The 21,406-nt window shown below is 34.4% G+C and overlaps 2 protein-coding genes across 3 annotated transcripts; both read left to right on the top strand.

The window, feature by feature from the left end:
- The first annotated feature begins 10,570 nt into the window (after positions 1-10,570).
- On the top strand, positions 10,571-11,400 carry LOC111881501 (uncharacterized). The gene is made up of 2 exons (XM_023877885.1): positions 10,571-11,208; positions 11,289-11,400. Exons 1-2 carry the CDS (start codon positions 10,571-10,573, stop codon positions 11,398-11,400), a joined length of 750 nt encoding a protein of 249 aa, XP_023733653.1.
- A 4,229-nt stretch (positions 11,401-15,629) lies between these two features.
- LOC111881499 (altered inheritance of mitochondria protein 21) lies at positions 15,630-20,249 on the top strand. Of its 2 annotated transcripts, none has more exons than XM_023877883.3 (8): positions 15,630-15,849; positions 16,231-16,834; positions 16,929-17,213; positions 17,302-17,541; positions 17,624-18,502; positions 18,584-19,243; positions 19,329-19,502; positions 19,587-20,249. In XM_023877883.3, exons 1-8 carry the CDS (start codon positions 15,736-15,738, stop codon positions 19,898-19,900), a joined length of 3,270 nt encoding a protein of 1,089 aa, XP_023733651.1. In that variant the 5' UTR covers positions 15,630-15,735; the 3' UTR covers positions 19,901-20,249. The 2 variants fall into 2 exon arrangements, with proteins under 2 accessions (XP_023733651.1, XP_023733650.1); XM_023877882.3 differs by having other exon boundaries at positions 16,914-17,213.
- Positions 20,250-21,406: the final 1,157 nt, after the last annotated feature.

Below are 21,406 nucleotides of genomic sequence, written 5' to 3'. Positions count from 1 at the left end.
CTTTAATTTAATAATTTTGAAATTATAAGAAAAGTTCATTAATGAAGTTGATATGTATTTATTATTGCATTTAAATACTATCTAGAATTTAATAACATTAAAAAACCATAAAATGACATGTGGAATAAAAATTAATTTAAAATAACCACAAAATTACATATGACAAAATAAATGAGAATGTGACATGTGACAAAAAGATATTTATTTATTAGGGAGAATTTAAATACCATTTTTACTACAATATTCTTCTATTTATCTCATTTTACATCAAAAACCAATTTCTTTTTCAATTATGGACTAAAACCCAAACACCCATCCACCAAACACAAACACACCCGCTTCAGTAGGTTTCGCGCAATATGAGAGCTATATGAACCTTCTCAACTCTCAAAACTTACCATAAAATACAATTTCAAGGAAACTATTTTAATGTCACCTCACCCTAATGCAATTTCCTACATCACCCTACATTCAACAAAACTCAAACCTTCAACAAAACCTTTTCAATACTTTTGCTTCCATTCCAGAAAGAACCACACAACCAACGTAGGATATGGTGCCCGAAACGTAACTGGGAGGTAGTTGGAGAGGTAGCAGGAAAGGAAAATGAAATGGGAAAGAGATCGCAGAAAGTGAAGAACATCCACTCTGGTGGACACATGAGGAGAAGTACGCTTTGGCGGTCACGTGGTGCGGGACTTCAAAAAATCCAACCATAGGAAATGATATGTGGAGAGTTGTCTTTTGGGAAGCCATGCTCGGAAAATGTCACACGCTTATGAAAAAAACCTCCATATTGTAATGTTGATATACTTAGTAGCAAGTGGACTCCAATAAGTCATAGGTGCACTAAGTTTAATGGGATTTTCAGCAAACTTTCTTTACAAAAGCAAAGTGGTGCCAACGATTTTTATGTGTTTATCGAAATGGGTCACTTTTTTTAGTATGAAAAAATATGGGAGATTATGAGAAAAGATACAAAATGGGTTAAAACGCCAACATCGTCGGAGGTATAATCAAAGAGATCTTGCAATTCAAGTTCATTTGACGTTTCTGACGTACGAACTAACATCGTCCTCAATGCCGACACCGATGTTAGAAAAAACGGGCTAATAGAATGCTTGGAACGAGAGTTATGAAACACTTTCATATTAAAGCATTTCGAGGGTACATTCAAAAATCTCTAATTAGATAAAACTCACTGTTCTTAGAAGAGAGAATGCATAAGATGATATGATCATGTGTGTACTAAACTGATTTCGAGAATGATAATATAACATAAAATTAACTTCTTGTCTTAAAACTGCCATATGACAGTTACAGGAATGTAACTTCTTGTCCAAAAACTATCACATAAAACGTCATAAACTAACTTAAAATCGGGTCTAGAACTTGGATCACAAAACTGGGTTTATCACTTAAAATCGGCTCTGACCCTTGGATCCCGCTCCCAAAGGCGTTGCCCCCGACCTCCGTCAGTTCAGGGCTTCACCACTAAATAACATTATACTTTTAACTAAGAAAAACTTAAACAAATGTGCAGTCCGCACCACCCTAACTTATTTAATATTTAGCAAAATAACATTGATCAACAAATTAATCCCATTACACTTCAATAATATTAGTTATACAAAATCACTAACAACCAATGACATCCCCGACGACAATGCAGAAATCTTCCCTCCCTCCCCCCCCCCCCCCCCCCCCCCCCCCCCCCCCCGCGGGCGCGTCAATGGGACACAATAAAATGAAGCACGTTGAACGACATGTGGATGAAGCCGAAAAAAAGGGTACAAGTGTTGGCGTAAAAGAAAGAAAAAGTTCGACCAACACAATTAAATGGCAAAAAAAAGAGTCAAAGCACAATGCCAACACTTATAATTCCTTTGTCATCAATCAGAGGAATATCAAATGTTGAAGGATTTGAAAATTCTTCAGACGAGCAAGGAAGATATGTCACCATGAGATTTGGGAGTGCTTCATGCGATGAAGGAGAAAATCTGCAAGAGATATTTGGTTCGGGACTATTGTTTTATGTTTTTAAATTAAGATTATCGTATTTTATTTTCTTGTAATGTTTTTTTTCTTGTAATATTTTTTTTAATGTTATGTCTGAATTAAGATTTATTTAAAGGAAATGTTTTATGTTTGTTTTTATAATTATTAAAAAATAGAAAAAAATAAATAACAAAAAAAAAACAGAAAAAAATAAAAAAGAAATGAGGACATAGAAATTTATTGGGTGTTATGAGATGTTGTCCATTTCCTCACTTGGTATTATAATACTATATATATGACATGTCATGCCAAATGACAACTTTAGGATTTGATAACATGTCTTAACATGTTGCTCACACCCAATAGCCTAAAACATGAAAATTTAGATACATATTTAACTTAACATATTTATTTAAATTTTATATATTAAATAAATTTAAAGTTTCAACCATTATAACTAGGGAAATCTACGAAAAAGTCTCAATATTTTAGGCTACCTTACGATTTAGTCCCAAATTAAATTTTGTTTACAAAAAAGAACAGATTACCGGCTAAAACTTCGGATTAACCCTTCGTGGCCGGTTTCACAGATTTAGCCGGTATCTCGTCTTTTTTCGTCAATTAATCCAAATTTTGGGGTTTTTTCATTAATTAATCAAAATGTTAGGGTTTTTTCATTATTTATTACCAATAAACCAAAATATTTGGACTTTTCTGAAGATTACCTTTAAACTGATATGTATTATATGATCTAATTTAATATGTACTATTCCATGTCTTCTTTCTTATGTTCTTCTAGGCTCACTGTGTGTTTTTATTGGTGTCGTCAAACCCAACAACAAAAATCTCACTCATAAGCCTCGTTAACTCCATCGATTTTACAAAATTATCCATTCATAACTCTATGATCATCTTTCAATCTCCAAATAAAGAACGGAGAAAATCCTTGTTGATTACGTGGATGTCCCTATTACCTAACCATGACTTAAACCGTGGTTCCAACACTTGGATGTTCCTATTACCTAACCATGACTTGAACCCATACACTAATGGCGTTGTCTATAGTGTTTTAACAATAGAATACGAATCTCACATGTTCAACCACTGATACATTGGCTTAAGTCTTACTTGACCTTTGTTTCCTTACAACACTATAGAAGCCCCAACGTAAGATGAATCCAACATGGTTCATCATTTATTGGTTTTTTTGTCAAAAAGTAAAGCATTTTGGAAGCCCCAAGTAGACTAAAACGTAATAATGTCAATTATTGTAATATCACACCAATTGTCATTATGACTTAAACGTAACATCACAACAATTGTCATTATTACATTTTAGTCTATTTGGGGCTTCCAGAATGCATTAGTTTTTGGCAAGAGAAAAACCAATAAATGATAAACTTTTTGATAAAGATCGGAACACAATCTTATTGATGGATCCAAGATCTCCTTCTCGTCCCAAGCCTTTTTCTCCTCAATCTTCTTCCAAAAAATGCACTACAATATGCAATATTAGCCCCTCTTTCTCTCCTACAAGCATATAGCTCAATTAGGGTTTCTCTCAAAGTGTTAAGATGATAAGGGAGGCAGAAATGAAGGCTTAAGGTCCTTTAAATAGTATACAAACCTTGAAAATTAGGGTTTTCACACTCAGCTCCTACTTGTCGAGTTGGGGTCCTCCAACTCGCCGAGTAGACTCTAGAAATTATGCGACCATTAACACTCTCTACTCGGCGAGTTGGGGCCTCCAACTCGTCAAGTTGATCGAACAACAAGAATATAAATTAATTGAATATTATACCTGAGAGTCGGGATGTTACACCTATTGTAAGGAAACAAGGGTCAAGTAAGACTTGAGCCAAGGTATCAATGGTTAAACCATGTGGGATTCGTATTTTGTTGTTAACAAAACTATGGATAATGCCATTAGTGTATGGGTTCGAAATAAGGTTCGAGTCATGGTTAGATAATAGGAACATCCGAGAGTTGGAACCGTAGCTCGTAGGTATACCAAATTAATATTTTAATAGTTTATGATAGATAGCTTGTTGACATTTTTTTTACAATTAGAGTTAACATTCGTCATGGTTTTCAGTACATAATATCGAGTTTATTTTTTTTACCTATGTTGAGTTTTTTAAGCTTAATGGTTCATTCTTCATGGTTTTCAAGCCCTATTGTAAGGAAACAAGGGTCATGTAAGACTTGAGCCAAGGTATCAGTGGTTAAACATGTGGGATTCATATTTTGTTGTGAACAACACTATGGACAATGTGAATAGTGTATGGGTTTGAAATAGGATTCAAGTCATGGTTAGGTAATAGGAACATCTAAGTGTTGGAACCACGGTTTAAGTCATGGTTAGGTAATAGGGACATCCACATAATCAACAAGGATTTTCTCCGTTCTTTATTTGGAGATTGAAAGATGATCACAGAGTTAAGAATGGATAATTTTGGAAAATCGATGGAGTTAACGAGGCTTGTGAGTGAGATTTTTGTTGTTGGGTTTGACGACACCGATAAAAACACACAGTGAGCCTAGAAGAACATAAGAAAGAAGACATGGAATAGTACATATTAAATTAGATCATATAATACATATTAGTTTGAAGGTAATCTTCAGAAAAGTCCAAATATTTTGGTTTATTGGTAATAAATAATGAAAAATACCTAGAATTTTGATTAATTAATGAAAAAACCCCAAAATTTGGATTAATTAACGAAAAAAGACGAGATACTGGCTAAATATGTGAAACCGGCCACGAAGGGTTAATCCGGAGTTTTAGCCAGTAATCTGTCCTTTTTTGTAAACAAGATTTAATTTGGAACTAAATCATAAACTGGCCTAAAATATTGAGACTTTTTCGCAGATTTCCCTTATAACTACTATAATTATTCATCATACATTAGGCATTCTACAATACATACCACAAGAAGGGGCGTGGTCCATGTGGCCATGATTGTGGTTCATAAACACCACCCCGAACTTTTGTTTTCGGGCGTGGTCATGGTGTTCCGTGAAGCTAAAAACGAGCTACAATGCCGAATCACAACCATTTACAATTTGACACTTCCTTAGCCATGTGTAATGGCTATTTGGGCATTTTTTTTTTATTTTTTATCTATTTAAATCTTGACCTATATAAATACCACTACAAATGTTCTTATACTTCACACAATTATTCTAGCTTTTTATTCACATTCACATGTTTGTGGTGCTCTTTCAAAACTTATGGCTCCTAAAATGATGAATTGGTCAGAAAATGAAAAAGAGAAGTTAGCACATATATGCGTGTCGGTTTCAGAAGAGAGGACAGAGATAGTTAAATCTCTACAGATTTTTTTGGGGAAAGTTTGAAACAATTTCTATTGTTTAATGGGTTGTCCAAGTCGAAATATTGATGAAATATATTCAAAGTCACGCAATATGAGGGTAAAATGTTGCGAGTTCGATGAAATTTACAATTGTGTTTGTTATAAACAATGTACACAAAGATGACATCAATCCAGTTAATATGGCCATTGATCAATATGAAAACACAAACCATAAACATTTTACACATCTCAAAGCTTGACAAAAGTTGAAGGATTCCCTAAAATGGAATAACGTTTAAAAAAATTGGATGAAGGGTAGTTGTTTGTGTTTGAATTTTTTATGTTTTCTTCTATTTTATTTTAAATTGTCGTTGTTTTTTTAAAAAAAAAAATTTAATCACTTTTTTAATATAATGAAAATATCATTTAAAAAAAAAAAACTAGAGAAGAGACAAGGAAATTTTTATTTGCACCAGATGGTTATCAAGATCGTCCATAAGATTATAAAAATTCAATAAACTAACCAACTTTACTAAATATTCAAGAAAACAATATCATATTATTAAAGAGACATGCTGCTACATCAAAGGCTGCTCGATGCCTAATCTGAAACACACACACAAAAAAAAAAAAAAAAAAAAAAAAAAAAAAAAAAAAAAAAACAATTCATGTTGGTTATGAAATGAAATTATAACTAATCTGACCTTAAAAATTCAAAACAAATTTGTTACCCTTTTCTCATTGAACAAGACAATTCATTGGGAAGTAAAACGTAGTGAGCTAGGCGGTTCAACCAAAGCACATTATTGAATTTATAGGGGAGATGGAACCATCAAGAAAATTGCTCTCCAAGGACCTGTAATTATTCTATATGCAAACTGAACTGTTAATTCTTTAATGAAAATGGGAATAAATTAAGGAAAAAAATCAAAACCTTCATAGTTTTTTTTTTTTTTTTTAAAGAGAAGAAGATCTGATAAACTATATGGAAAAAATGTGAATTAGAACTTACATAGTTGTGATACTGTTTGAAAAATTACAAACTAAGATTTGGGGGGGAGGGTGAAAGGGCTGACGTATAAAGTCGCAAAAAAAATTCACAATTTTGTGAATAAAATGACAGAAATCCCAAAAAGAAATATAAGTTAGATGGTGTTTGTGTTTGATTTGCATAATGTTCCGGAAGAAACTGAAATTTGGCATGGGTTTGATTGGTATGAAATGGAATGATGAAATTACTTTTTTGTAAGTATGGTTCATTTTATAAATATAAATCAAGAAATGAATTAAAAACACATGTAAAAAAACAACTTTCTATTAGTTTCTGGTTCATGAAGATTTTAAAGTCACTTAGAACATATGTTACTAAAAGGACATTTTGGTCAAACAAAATGGAATAGAAACACAATTGCCTTCATTTGTCTGTTTTTCTTTCTTTTGCAACATTGTCAAAGGATTTAGAATGTAAAAAACAACAAATTCCATAATTACCCTCTATTAAGAATTCCAATTTTTTTTGACTGATTCACTTTAGAACAGTGGTTTCTTAATCGAGCGTACAATACAAAACAAAAAGATTCATATTTTTCTCTAACCTATTTAAAACTGAAAGGAGGTTGAAAAAATTTCAATCGAAACTATACAGGAGGCTTAACGGTAAATCGAGGAGGAAAACGGAGAAGACGAAGGGAGGCAGTCTGGAAACTCATATTCACTTTTAGATGAAAACAAAATATCATTGTATCCAACATCCTTTTAATCAACTCATTAACTTCAAAAAAGAAATTCTTCAAATAATTCTTCAAATAAGTCAATAAAGTTTTATACAAAAGGAAATTCGGATTAGACCTTTTGGATTCCATTTCTTTAACATCATACATGCATATTCATACATGAAACATTCTAAAACTTGTAAAACATATTTTTGAAATTTGTAAAATTGTAAATAACAAAAAGTTAGAAATGTTAGTAACATTGAGAAATATATGGATATTAAAATATAAATTCAAATATGAATGCTCATGGTAGTTAAACGACAAAAGTGCCTAAAATATAATGTTTTTTTTGTTAATGTATTTAGGTGTTATTTATATGACACTATCCAAGAATTTAATCAACATACTGTTTGGATCATACTGAATAAACCAATTGCAAATATGATATTTTCCAAAATATTTTAGTCATCAACTATGCGATCATTAATATTCTGTCACCAAGTAATCCTTATTCTAATAAAATAATATGGTTATTCTCCTTTTGTCATGTTTCATTTTATGAGGCATCCTAATTAATATCATGCCACTTGTCAACGTATTAATTCTCCATTTCAAAATTCATATTTTAAATTTTCTCATTCTAACTACATTAAACTAATAACATTAGAATAAAAATTAAAATCAAATTAATACATATTACAAGGTCATGCATTTATTTAAATCAATGATTATAATTTTATATAACTAAAAAATATCTCTTAATTAATAATTTATTTAAATAACTGATTAATAATTTTGAATTTTTAGTATGAAGATTTAATTAATTTTATAATTATGGTTCCCACGGGTTATAAACTAGTTAATGATTAATCCAACCATTATTTCAATAACTAATATAAAAACCATTATCAGTCATTAACTTACTATTAATACTCATTCACCAACAAATCTGTGTTTGTACACAATTCCATTCAATTTTAGAGTAATAGTGGAAAACAATCAGGTACTACACAACAATCACAAAATTAGAAGAATATATTTCAATTCAAAAGCAAAAGTAAAGTAGCCTTTGTTGCTATCACTTAAATTCTAATATAGTAAAACTATAATAATCAATAAATTTACCAATAACTCATATTTGGATAACTAAACTTTAAAAAGCATCTTACAATTTGAAAATCTTCAAATGACTTCATCTTTCGGGCCCCTTATTTCATTGTCCTCCCTTATGAGGACCTGTAAACACACACATATATAGTTTGAACATAACAACTTAGAGAAGAATTGTTTACTCCAAAAAAGTAAAACACATAAAAAAATAATGCTTGTAAACCGTGACACAGAAAGGGATAGGAATGAATACCCCTCTTTGTAATTTATTGTTTAAAAACGATTTCACATACGAATAACTCGGCTTATTTACATCCCTACTAAAAATATAGATATTTTCGAGTTTCTACATTTGAGTTTGTTTTATTGTGATGTATTGATTACTGCTGAAAGTCTTGTTTAATCTCCTATACTTACTTGGTTGTAGACCTCTTTGTAGCAGCCCACCTTATGTTAACACAATAATATAACATTATAGTTGCATATATAATATAAATGCAGAAAAAATAGTAAATTGATATTGATAAACAACATTTATATACCATATCAATAGAAAATAGTCTCAACTTGATAAACCGCATCAAATCTGTTAGCAAGAAATGACATCTTTATGAAGTCACTCTACAACATCAAAAAATAGAATAATAAACTTTCAAATTGTTTTATTCAAACATAAGTCAGCCTAAATCTCAAACAAACATCAGTACCTATTACCTCATAAACAACAACCGAAACACAAATTTCACAATATAAAAAAAGCGATAAGTAGTAAAAAATAGGGAACTATGGATGAAATTGCAAAGGATTTTTTTTTGAAATATATAAAAAATTCCGAAGTTGCACAAAGATCAAAAAAGTTTTTTTTTTTTTTTTTTTTTTTTTGTCTTCCGTATTTCACAGTTTTTAATGTGTTTCATCCCTAGGTCATCTAACTTAACATCCTAGCTGTGAAATTTGTAAATTTACCATTTTACCCTTGGATTCTCCATTTTCTTTGCCACCTTCAGAAAGTGGTGAAAGCACATGCAAAATAGTCATAATCATAACATTTTAATCGCCGGATCATTAATGTAGACAACCCACACAAAAGATCTTTAAAAACCATTGAAATGGGCAAAAAAATGATAACAAGGAAATAGCAATGACAATTGCAAAAGAAATTTTTTTGAAACATACAAAAAAACCAATATTGTAGAGGGACGAAAAAAAAGAATTTCTTTTACATTTATCTTCCCTGTTTCACTGTTTGTTAAAGTTTTAGGCTGTTTAAGTTAACATCCGAATCGTTTAATCTGTGACATGACCATTTTGCCCTTTGGGCTTTCCATCTGTTTGTCCATACAACTTTGGCAGAAAAGGCGGAGGCGGTGGAGAAGGGATGATGGTTAACTGAGAAAGAGAAATCAATGTGAAGCAAGAGAAATCAGTGTAGGAGATGGAGCCGGAGTCGGGAAAGCGGACACCGTCATAGCTCCGGTAAAGGGTGGTAACGATTTTTCTTCAAAACCTAAACGGGCCACTAAAGACGAACAATCAATCCCAAATTTATCTCATAAAGAAAGTGGTGGAATATGAAGCTAGAGGTAAATGAAAGAGTAGAAGGCGGTGGAAGCAAATAGGATGATAGAGGAGAGATAGGCGGTGCGAGGTGAGAGATTTGAGGCGATTGATGGTTACGTGGAGGGACGAAACTAATCCATGCAATGGCAGGAGAAGAGGACCCGTGTACACAATAAACAGTATCTAGACTGCTGAAAAAAGTTTTAGTGGGATAGACAAAAAGTAAATTAGAAAAGAATATTGCAGAAAAGAATAAAAAAAAAACAAAAAAAGTAAAAAATATCAACCAATAGGAAGCATTTACTATTCATAAGGGGGCTTCAAAATTAATATATATATATATATATATATATATATATATATATATATATATATATATATATACACACACGTGTTTATTGCATTTTTAAATTTAATATATAATTTAAAAAATGATGTAGAGTGATATAATAGTGGTAGGTATCCTATGGTATTTAAAGGAATTCAAATATCCGGATATATACATTTGAATTCTAGTCTTATCTTGCTCTAGTTTTTTTTGCTTTATCTTATTTATTTTGTTCTTATCGTTTCCTTGATTTGAGAAACGACTTTGATTTATAAAACCCTTGGTTTGGAACCTGAATAAAACAAGACTCTGATTTACCAATTTCTATATGGTATCAGAGTCGTCAGTTTGACCTGTGAAGAAGAGAACCCGTCACAATTATGGGTACAGACGACAAGGTAGAAAGCTCCAACAAAAATGGAGGAAACCCTAATACTATTGATCCAAACTCACCATTTTACTTGCACTCGTCAAACTACCCAAGGCAGATGCAGGTGAATGATGTACTCATAGACAACAACTATGGAGATTGGTCATAGGAAATGAAGAACTTCTTATTTGCAAAGAACAAGATGGCATTTGTTAATGGAACAATCAAACAACTAGAAGAAGATGTTGAAGACTACAAGATGCGAATGAGATGCGATGATATGATAAAAGATTGGCTTACTATAGCTACGGAGAAAAACATCAGATCCAATGTTAAGTATGCAAATACATCGGCAGAGATGTGGGCGGATCTGAAAGAAAGGTTTGGTAAAGAGAGCGCACCACGTGCATATGAACTAAAGCGAACCCTGTCGATAACACAACACGACGGTGACTCTATTTCAGCCTATTACACCAAGCTGAGAAGTGTATGGGATGAAATAAAATTTGTGTCCCCGTTACCTCATTGCACATGCGGTAAATGTACGTCTAATACTGGAAAGAGACTCACTGAAGCAAAGGAGAAGGAGAGACTATACAAGTTTTTGTTAGGACTTGATGACAACTTCTCAACTGTGAGAACACAAATTCTCACATCCAAACGCACACCTACCTTAGGAACATTATATCACCTGGTATCAGAAGATGAGCAACAAAAGGCAATCTCCGCCACAAGAAGACCAACACAAGATGCTACAACTTTCCAAAGTTTTGTTGTCAACAAAACACATGGTGATGGACAGAGAACGAAGTGATTCTTCAAGGAAGCAAAACGCAACAGCCAAGAGGTGTAACAATGCACCTTTTGTGGTAAAATTGGTCACAATAAAGTGGATGTTTCAAGAAGATTGGTTATCTAGAATGGCGGCCAGGGAAAGGGAAGAAGGAGAAGGAGAATCCCAAGGCTGCATTAGCAGATGCTAACTCATGTCCGATACCATGATTGACCAAAGGGCAATATCAAATGGTCCTCAAACATCTAGTTGTCGACGTCAAGGAGACATGTGATGACCTAAAAGCCAATATGGCAGGTAAGAAGATCAAAAGTGACCACTGGATAGTGGACACAGGTGCTAATGAACACATGATAGGTGACACTAATTTTTTAATAAACAAAGTAGCATGTAGTCATGAACCACTTGTTACTATACCTAATGGAGATTTAATTCCAGTTAAAGGGAAGGGAAGTTGTTCCTTACCAAATGGCATGAGTACTAAAAATGTGTTGTATATACCAAAATTTGCATGCAACTTATTATCCGTAGGCAAGTTAACGGATGACCTGAACTATGCCGTTACATTCTTTCCTGATTTTTTGTGTTGCTCAGGACTTAAACACGAAGACCTTGATTGGCGTGGGTGAGCGGAAGAAAGGGCTTTATCGCATGGACTCCGAAATACAATAGAGAAAAACTATGTCAGCCACATTAGACGTTGCAGTTTGGCATAGACGACTTGGACATGCATCGAAATCTAGGCTTCACCATGTTGATTTTTTGGAAAAATTTACTTTTGATTTGAAGAATAAAACTTGTGATTCATGTGTAAAGGCAAAACTCACTAGATTGCCATTCCCTAATTCATCTATTAAAATAATTGCATCTTTTGAATTAATTCATTGTGACATATGGGGTAGTTATCGTACTTCTTCCCTTACGGGTGCTCGTTTCTTCTTGACTATAGTAGATGATTACAGTAGGGCTGTTTGGGTTTTTCTCCTTAAACACAAATATGAAGCAAGCAGTCATCTAATCGACTTTTGTAGAATGGTTAAAACACAGTTTGATACAAAAGTAAAATGAATAAAAAGCGATAACAGAGGTGAATTTGTATCCATTTCCATGAAGACTTTTTATGCAACTGAAGGCATTTTACTTGAAACCTCCTACATCAAAATGCCCCAACAAAACGGGGTAGTAGAGAGGAAGCATCGTCACCTACTTGAAGTGGCACGTTCCTTAAGACTTGAGGCTATGTTTCCAATCAAATTTTGGGGAGAGTGTATCCTCACAACCACCTATATTATTAATAGACTACCGTCAAAGGTCATTGGCTACAAAACACCTTTTGATCTTCTGTTTAACCAGAAACCAAACAACACTCACATTAAAGTCTTTGGTTGTTTGGTATACACACGAATACATAAACCAAGGGAGATAAGTTTGCTGTAAGGGGGAGACCGGGAATATTTGTGGGCTACCCTTAAGGTCAAAAAGGCTACCGTGTCTTTGATTTAGACAGTAAGAAAATAATAGTGTCTAGAGACATTCAGTTTTTTGAGGATGCTTATCCCTTTCAAAACAAAGAAGCACCACTCAAAGTATCCACATATGAAGATCCTTTCGAATTAAGTGTTGACACACATGATGAACTCATCACTAAAAGTATGCTAGCTCAACACACTCTTGTCAATTCATCAGTTGACGCCCATACAGAAGAAGATGCCATACCAAATGTTTTCCCATACAATATGACAACAATGAAGATCCATCAAACATAGATGAAGACCCAGTACCACGTACAAACAGAGAATCTCGACCTAAAACACAGCCAAAAAGATTTGACGAATTCATAGTATACCTACCTCCTTCAATCAATCATGCACAACTTGAATGTGCTCAAACCACTTCCACAGCACACCCACTTGCACATTACATATCATACGATAATTTTTTAGCCAGTCATCAAGCTTTTTTGACAGCCATAAGCTCTCATGAAGAGCCTCAATGTTTCAAACAAGCTGCAAAGGATATGCGATGGGTAGAGGTTATGAAAAAGGAAATTAAAGCTTCAAAGGAGAATAAAACATGGACTCTTGAAAGTTTACCAGAAGGAAAGCGTGCAATTGGTTCCAATTAGGTTTACAAGGTGAAGTTCAAACCTAATGGTGATGTTGATCGGTACAAGGCACGCCTAGTGGCAAAGGGATACACTCAAACTAAAGGCATTGACTTCCATGAAACCTTTGCGCCGGTAGCTACACTTGTCACGGTTAGAATTTTACTTGCCTTAGCCACTAAGAAAGATTGGATTGTTCACTAATTGGATGTAAACAATTCATTCTTGCATGACGATCTCCAAGAAGAGGTTTACATGAAAATACCAGACAGTTTTGGTAAGCAAGGGGGATAATACAGTTTGTCGTTTAAGAAAATCCCTCTATGGCCTTCGTCAAGCATCTTGCAACTGGTACCATAAGTTCACTGCAGCTTTGACCGCTTTGAACTATAAACAATCACATGCCGATGCATCTCCTTTCATATACAATCAGGAGTGAGTTTTGTCATGGCTTTAATCTATGTTGACGATGTAATCATTGCTGGAAACGATGCAAATAAGATTCAAGAAAAAAAGGACCAACTTGATAAACAATTTAGCATTAAGGATTTGGGCCCATTGAAGTACTTTCTTGGCATTGAGGTGGAAAAAAAACAAATGATGGGGTTTTTTTTGAGTCAACGAAAATATACTTTAGACATTTTGGAAGATTATGGGATGCAAGAGTGTCATCCTAGCTCCTTTCCCATGGAGCAAAACCTACATCTGGACCTATGCACTAACAATCCATCTGTAGAAGCTGGCCAATACCATCGTTTGATTGGCCAATTGTTGTATCTTCAAGCCACTAAACCAGACATAACTTATGCAGTCAACATGCTCAATCAATTTGTAGTTGACCCAATGGAGGAACATATGAATGCAAGTCTACGTGTTCTCAAGTATCTCAAAGCTGCTCTTGGGTGAAGGAATTTTGTTGCCTAAAAAAGGAGGTTTATCACTGAAAGCCTATTGCGATTTAGATTGGTTGGGATGTGCTTACACGAGACGATCTACAACAGGTTATGTGCTTGTTTTAGGGGGAGCACCCATCTTGTGGAAAACTAAGAAACAAACGGTAGTGTCTCGTTCCACTGCTGAAGCAGAGTATCGTGCCATGACTATCGCTGGTAGTGAGATTCTTTGGGTTAGGTGGTTGTTAAAAATCTTGCAAGTACCACAAACAGAAGCAACAATGCTACTCTGTGACAATCAAGCAGCTCACCACTTTGCTAACAACCATGTGTTCCATGAAAGAACAAAACATGTTGAATAGACTGTTATTTTGTCCGAGAAAGAGTCGAGTCTCAAGAAATTGAACCTGTTTGCGTAACCACAAAACATCAAGTTGCCGATATCTTCACAAAAGCTCTGGGTGGTGAACGGTTGAAGATGTTGCTGTCCCTGGGCAATTAGAATCTCCATGCTCCGGCTTGAGTCGGAGTAAAGGAATTCAAATATCCGGATATATACATTTGAATTCTAGTCTTATCTTGTTCTAGTTTTTTTGCTTTATCTTAATTGTTTTGTTCTTATCGTTTCCTTGATTTGAGAAACGACTTTGATGTATAAAACCCGTGGTTTGGAACCTGAATAAAACAAGACTCCAATTTACCAATTTCTATAGTATTAGTGGTATTATGTGATGATGAGATGACAGTTACATATCTTAGATTTCTTATTAATCCAATAAAATAATAGGGAATACACTAGATACAAAAATTTCATGTTTCTTTTAATTGCAACTGAAAATCAGTTTATTTTTGTAAATTGTAGACAACCAAACATTTAGTTAATTTAACAACATAACTTTTCCATATGTTAACTATAATACTCATGATCTGTGCGCAAATATTTTCTTAGTTTAATAAGAAACGTGAGTGCATATGTCCCGATATAAATATGAACAGGCATAAGAAGATATACTAATTTGCTCATATCATTATTAAAATACTAATTTACTCGTATCATTACTATAATCTGAATTAGATAACAAACTTTCAAGTCGAATATATATTTAAAATAAAACTGTTTAATGGGTTACAGGCCCATCTGACCCCATTTCTGATCAAGCATTCCAACGTTAAAATATAGTAACACACAAAGATAGAAAACACTATGAACAAGGTCATTTTTATGATTTTTATAGATATAATATAATATGTACAAATTTCAATACACAGTGAACTCTTATATTTAATCGATATTTAATATTTCATGACACTGAAAATAAGAATTTATGAATCTGGAATAGTAAAAGATTCACTCCAACAGTCACAAATTCAAAATTCAAATTTCCGCTGCTCCAACGGTAACCCCGCGCAAGGGTTTTCGTATAAATATGTCTAGACGATTTTGAGGCTCCTCATCGCATTTTGAGCATCTCACTCATAGGCAGATTCACGAATTCAACGTTATCCAAAACCCTACTTTTCCTCTCCCCTTCGTCAATTCAGATCTCATGGATTTCCACAGTCTTACCAGAAAAGAGCTTCAATTTCTCTGCAAACTCAACAAGATCGCTGCCAACACCAAAAATCATGTCATGGCGGATGCTCTTCGAGACCTTGATACGGTGAGTTCTTAGATTTTGATGTGGTTTTTTTAATTCGTATTATTGTTGATTTGTTGTCGCTTGTTTTTTGTCTCGATTTTCATGCATACATCTTCAGTGAAAGCGTATTTAGGTTTTCGATAAGTTATTGGTGATTTGGTCATGTACTGTTACATCTGATCACAGTTGGTTTTTAGGTTTAAATGTTACTTGTAAATTGTTTGTCGTTTTGTCATAATTTTGTCGTATAAATTCGAAATCCGGTTCATGTGCAAAACATATTGGTGATTTCATTATGTTCCTCGTGTTTTCTTCAATGATTTCACTGTAATTGCTTAAACTCTTGTTGATATGCAGAAACAATCATTGATTACAGAAAATTTCGTTTATGATATTGAATAGGTTGAAGGTATTGAGAAGTTCATCGACGTCTCACAATCTGAAACAGTTGATTTGAACGAGTCAAAAGAGAACGTCGAGGTTTCTTCACCCAAAGTCCCAATCACCAGAAACAGAACAACTACTGTGCAAAAAGTGGAAACTACCGAAGTTGAAAATTTGAAGCCGACAAACACCAGGACAACTCGCAGGACAGCTAAGAAAGTAGCTGTAGGAGTTGAAGAATCAAAGAACGAAGCTCCGGAAACTCCAGCCCTTTCCAGCACAAGGAGGAAGGCTCTGGCAACTTCATCTTGCCGGAGTGTTAACAGTCAACTGAATGATTGCGAACTAGATACAAAAGAAGATAAGAAGTCGCCGGAAGCGGTTGTAGCAAAGGGGCGGAGGAAGGTGGCGACGACTTCAACCACCGTGAAAAAGGAGATTGCTGTGCAGAAAACATATGGCACGAGACGTTCCACTAGACAAACCGAAAAGAAATCTGGAGAGCCAAGAGTGAGGAAGCAAAGTGAAAAGGCAATTGAGATTATTACATTGTCTGATGATGACGATTCGTCATCCGATGAGGTTTCGACTGTTGAGGTTCCAGAGAGCAGTTTAAATGCAGGTAAGCAAAACACATTCCCGATTTGATTATAATTTCTGTTTCGTTCCGCTTATTCATCTTCGGTAAAACATTTATGCAGTAATTCCAAATGCAGAAGTGGAAGACATTTGTAATGCATTGGAGGAACATGATGTTGATATAAGCGAAGAAAAAGAAGATTCTGGGGAAGTTGATAATCTAAAGCCCGAATCAGAAGAAATCCCAAATTCAAATGAGGAAGGAAATTTAGAAGAAGAACTGATTGATGGAAAGCCAGAAAAAGATGACATCTCAAGCCCTATTGAAAATGGGGATCTCGAAGAGGAAAAACTCGAAAGTGAGGTTATGGTGTTAGAAGAAGAACAAGATAGCGTTGTTGATGATAGTACTAATTCAACAGGTGAGAGGTTTTTTCAATGTCTTTTTTGATCGTTTATTCAACACCGTTCTATCAAACTAATGTTAAATTACGTGTTTTTTTGGTGCAGGAGTTGATGTTATAGAAGAAGAAGAAGAACAAGAAGAACAAGAAGAAGAAGCAATCTCAGATAACATTGAGGATTTAAATGGGGCAATAGAATTGAAACTCGAAGCTTTTTCAGAGATAAACAATGGTCCTTCAATCATGGATAGTGATATGATTCTTGATACCTCTGAGAATCCAAATGAAAACGAAAGTAACGCAGATGAAGAAATCTCAAATGACATCAAGTTATCCGAAAACACGGGTATGTTGACGTCAATTCTAATTAAATGTCTATAGGCTCTGCGATTCAAATACATAAAGTGATATATGTACTTTCATTTCAGATGATGAAACCTCGGATGCTATCGCTGCCATTGAAAGCATCTCTCCTGAGAAGATTGATTTGATTGTTCATGAAGTTGATGCAAAAGTTGAAGAAAAAGAAGAAATTAGTGAATTTGACAATCAAAAATCAGAATTGTCGGAAACCTTGGATGTGATCCCCACCATCGATAGCCTCTCCCCCGTAACAGAACAAGTTGCAGATCATCAGCCGGAAATTTCCACTGAGGTGGCTGTTGAACATTCCGGCGAAATATCAGACGTTTTTGTATGTTCTTCTTCAATCAAAGAGAATGATGTGCTCAAAACTCCGGCGACTTCATCTCGCCGGAATGTGAACAGTCAAATGAAAGGTCAGAAGCTTGCTACGCCTTCAACCACCGTGAAAAAGGAAGCTACTATACAGAAAACTCCGGCAACTTCATCGCACCGGAATGTGAACAGTCAAATGAAAGGTCAGACGATGGAGTTGGACACACCTGCAACGGTGGCAGCAAGCAGCCGGAGAAAGGTGGCGACGCTTTCAACCACCGTGAAAAAGGAAACTACTATGCAGAAAACTCCGTCGACTTCATCTCGCCGGAATGTGAACAGTCAAATGAAAGTAGGTCAGACGATGGAGTCGCGCACATCTGTGACGGTTGTTGCAAGCAGTCAGAGAATGGTTGCAACGCCTTTAACCACCGTGAAAAAGGAAGGTACCATGCAGAAGGAAGTCTGCTCTAGAAAGTCAACAAGGTTGACTGAAAAGAAATGTGGAGATTCATTAGTGAAGAAGGTGATTGAAAAGACTGAAAAGATTGATTCACTGTTGGATGAAGTGAATGCGATATTCCAAGAGGTTTTCTCTGTTGAAGTTCCAGAAAACGCCATTGATTCAGGTAGAAAGAAATCATCCAAATCTTAATTTGTTTTATTAATTTCAAGTAATTTATTGTTAAAATCAATAATTTTGTTTCCAGATGCAATAATGGATTCAAATGAAACTTCAAAGCCATGTGAAAATGTGGAATTTGAAGAGGAGAAACTCGAATTGATTCCAGAAGAACACTCAGAGAGCTTTGTTGAAGATAATGCTGACGTGGAATCAGATGAAAATTCAAAGGCATGTGAAAATGTTTATTTTGAAGAGGAGAAAGATGATCTTATTCCAGAAGAACACTCGGAGAGCTTTGTAGAAGATAATGCTGACGTGGAATTTGTTGAGAAATCAAAACCATGTGAAACTGTGGATTTTGAAGGATGTTCTTCAATTGAAGAGAAAAACCAACTCTCTCCAACTCCAACAACTTTGTTTGATCTTATCAGCCACCCAACCCCGGCACATCCGACCACCAGGAGGAAAACTCCGGCGACTTCATCTCGCCGGAAAGAAGGTGAGAAGATGGAGTGGTGCACACCTGGTATAGCAACTGTAAGAAGCAGCCGGAGAAAGGTGGCTACTACACCTTCAACCACCATGAAAAAGGAGGGTACTTTGCAGAAAGAATTCAGCTCCAGAAGGTCAACTAGGTTGACTGAAAAGAAATCTGAAAAGTCAACAGCGAAATGTCAAAGCGAAAATGTGATGAATTTCGAAGAGGTTTTTCCTGAAGAAGTTTCAGAAAACGCCATGGATGCAGGTAGAAAGAAATTCACCAATTCTTGATTTGAATTTATTTATTCTTTAATGTTCTAGTTTTTTATTGATAAAACCAAAAATTTCAGGTAATTCAGATGCAAAAGTGGAAGATGTTTGTAATTCGTTGGAGGAGCTTGAAATGATTCCATGTGAAAATGTTCATTTTGAAGAGGAGAAAAGCGAATTGCTTCCAGAAGAACACTCTGAAAGCTTCATTGAAGATAATGCTTACGTGGAACACTCGGAGAACAATGTTAACGGTAATTTTTTTTTTCCAAAATCCATCAAATTACAACAATGCCATTGACATACAATAAACGAGAAATATTGTGTTCGTTTTTCAGGGTCATCAAGCATGGTCAACGAGAAAGTTGACTCAGATTCATGTGAAGAAAACCGAATTTCTCAAATTAGTGTCCCAACGCCGATGAAGAAAATTGGTGGATTTGTTTCGGATGACAAAGAGAACAAGATGAAGAAAGAAAAAGATGAGAATGTTGTAATGAAGGAGAATTTACAAGATGCAAGTTTGAGGCAACTAAGGAAGAAGCTCAAGGCGTTGACTTTGAAAACTATGAATGCGGATAATAAGGAAGCAAGACCAGCACTTCAAACACTGTGTGAGAACCAACTGGTGGGTGGTGAGACGAAGAATTGAAGAGAGATGATTTGTGTTGGTTTAGTGTTGTTTATTTGGTTTGATATTATATAGTTCAAGGGAGTTTTAAAATCCTTGGATTTGGATCCTCATGCTAAATTTAAAAACTTTGTATGAGAGAGGTTAATGATGATAAGTAATTAGTTGTTTTGTAGAAAAAATGAAAAAAATAACCCAAACCGGAACATGTCATATGTTGTGTAAATTCTCTGCAGATTAGCCATACAACGTTGTGAGTTTGTGACGCCAAATTTTGTCATTGGTTGGATATACCTGTGAGTTTGTGACGCCAAATGAGGTGGGTATTCCCCGTCTTGATGGGTACAAAAGACAGATGTTTTGTTTGCCATATTATTTGTATTTTATGAAGTATTCTATTTTTGAAAATTTTTTTATTGATATAAATGATAGTTCAATATAACTTAATAAAAGCGGCTAGAAATAATAACTTCTTTTCTATCCATTTGAAAAATGAATGTTTTTCTATGTTGTATTCATCTCATGAAGTGTTTCTAAAAAATATATAAAACTAGAATTAGAATCTTATAATTGATTGAAGTGTTGTAGAAGTAATGGAGTGTTTTTTTGTTTCGTTGTAAGAGTTTTCAACAAGTTTTTTGAGGTAAAAAGGTTTGATACTAGTCCCGCATTGGATGAGTAAATAAGTGAAAGGAATGGAAATATGTATATAAAGAGAAGAGGTCTTACACTCACAATTGTGTTTGTATCTTAGTCCCACATTCCTTGTTAAAACAAATGGATGGTATGGAGCTCACTATAAATTAAAAGGGCCTAAAGGTTATTTTAAGTTTTCTATTTTCTTTTGGACTTTGCCATTTGATGATATGAAAACTAGTAATTTAAATATTTTTGGAAAATGCTTGTTAGAGTGTTTTCTTATATTTTTAAATAGAAAATGGTACTCGATGGATTCCCAATAGCGATCATCTTTGTTGTTGAATATCTAACGTTCATCATCTGATTCTTTCTGGTTTCATTACTGACCTGATTAACACCTTGTGGTTTGTGATCAATGTAATCATGTAATTTGACATCATTAAGATATGTACGTACCAACATCAACATCACTAATGTACTATAATTATGCGGTTCCACATAAAAGTACATATTGGGTTGTTTTCTCTAGATGTTTTTCCTCTATCATCGCCTTTGTTAGCACCATCACTTTTATCAACCACCACATACACATACACAACTTTACCTCCAACTGCATTGATTACCTTGATCAACTTTCTAATATCACGGTCATAAACAATGGCACAAAAGTACAAAAAAGTTGGTAAGTAAGACTAACTTTTGATTTATGTGACAACTAGAAAATTTGGGGCAAACCAAGTTTAAGGGGTCCTGTGTATAAGGGCACCATTTGTATGATTAAAAGATAATACACACTTGGAAATTCATGTTGAATTAAGCCTTGAAAAGTTCATGCAAATCAAACAAGAATCAAGTAGTTTTAACATAACAACATGTATTTATGCAAGC

This window comes from Lactuca sativa, chromosome 8 (assembly GCF_002870075.4).
Source record: "Lactuca sativa cultivar Salinas chromosome 8, Lsat_Salinas_v11, whole genome shotgun sequence".
NCBI lineage: Eukaryota > Viridiplantae > Streptophyta > Magnoliopsida > Asterales > Asteraceae > Lactuca > Lactuca sativa.
Note: the sequence above shows the minus strand (reverse complement) of the source record. Positions and strands in the feature narration are given on the sequence as shown.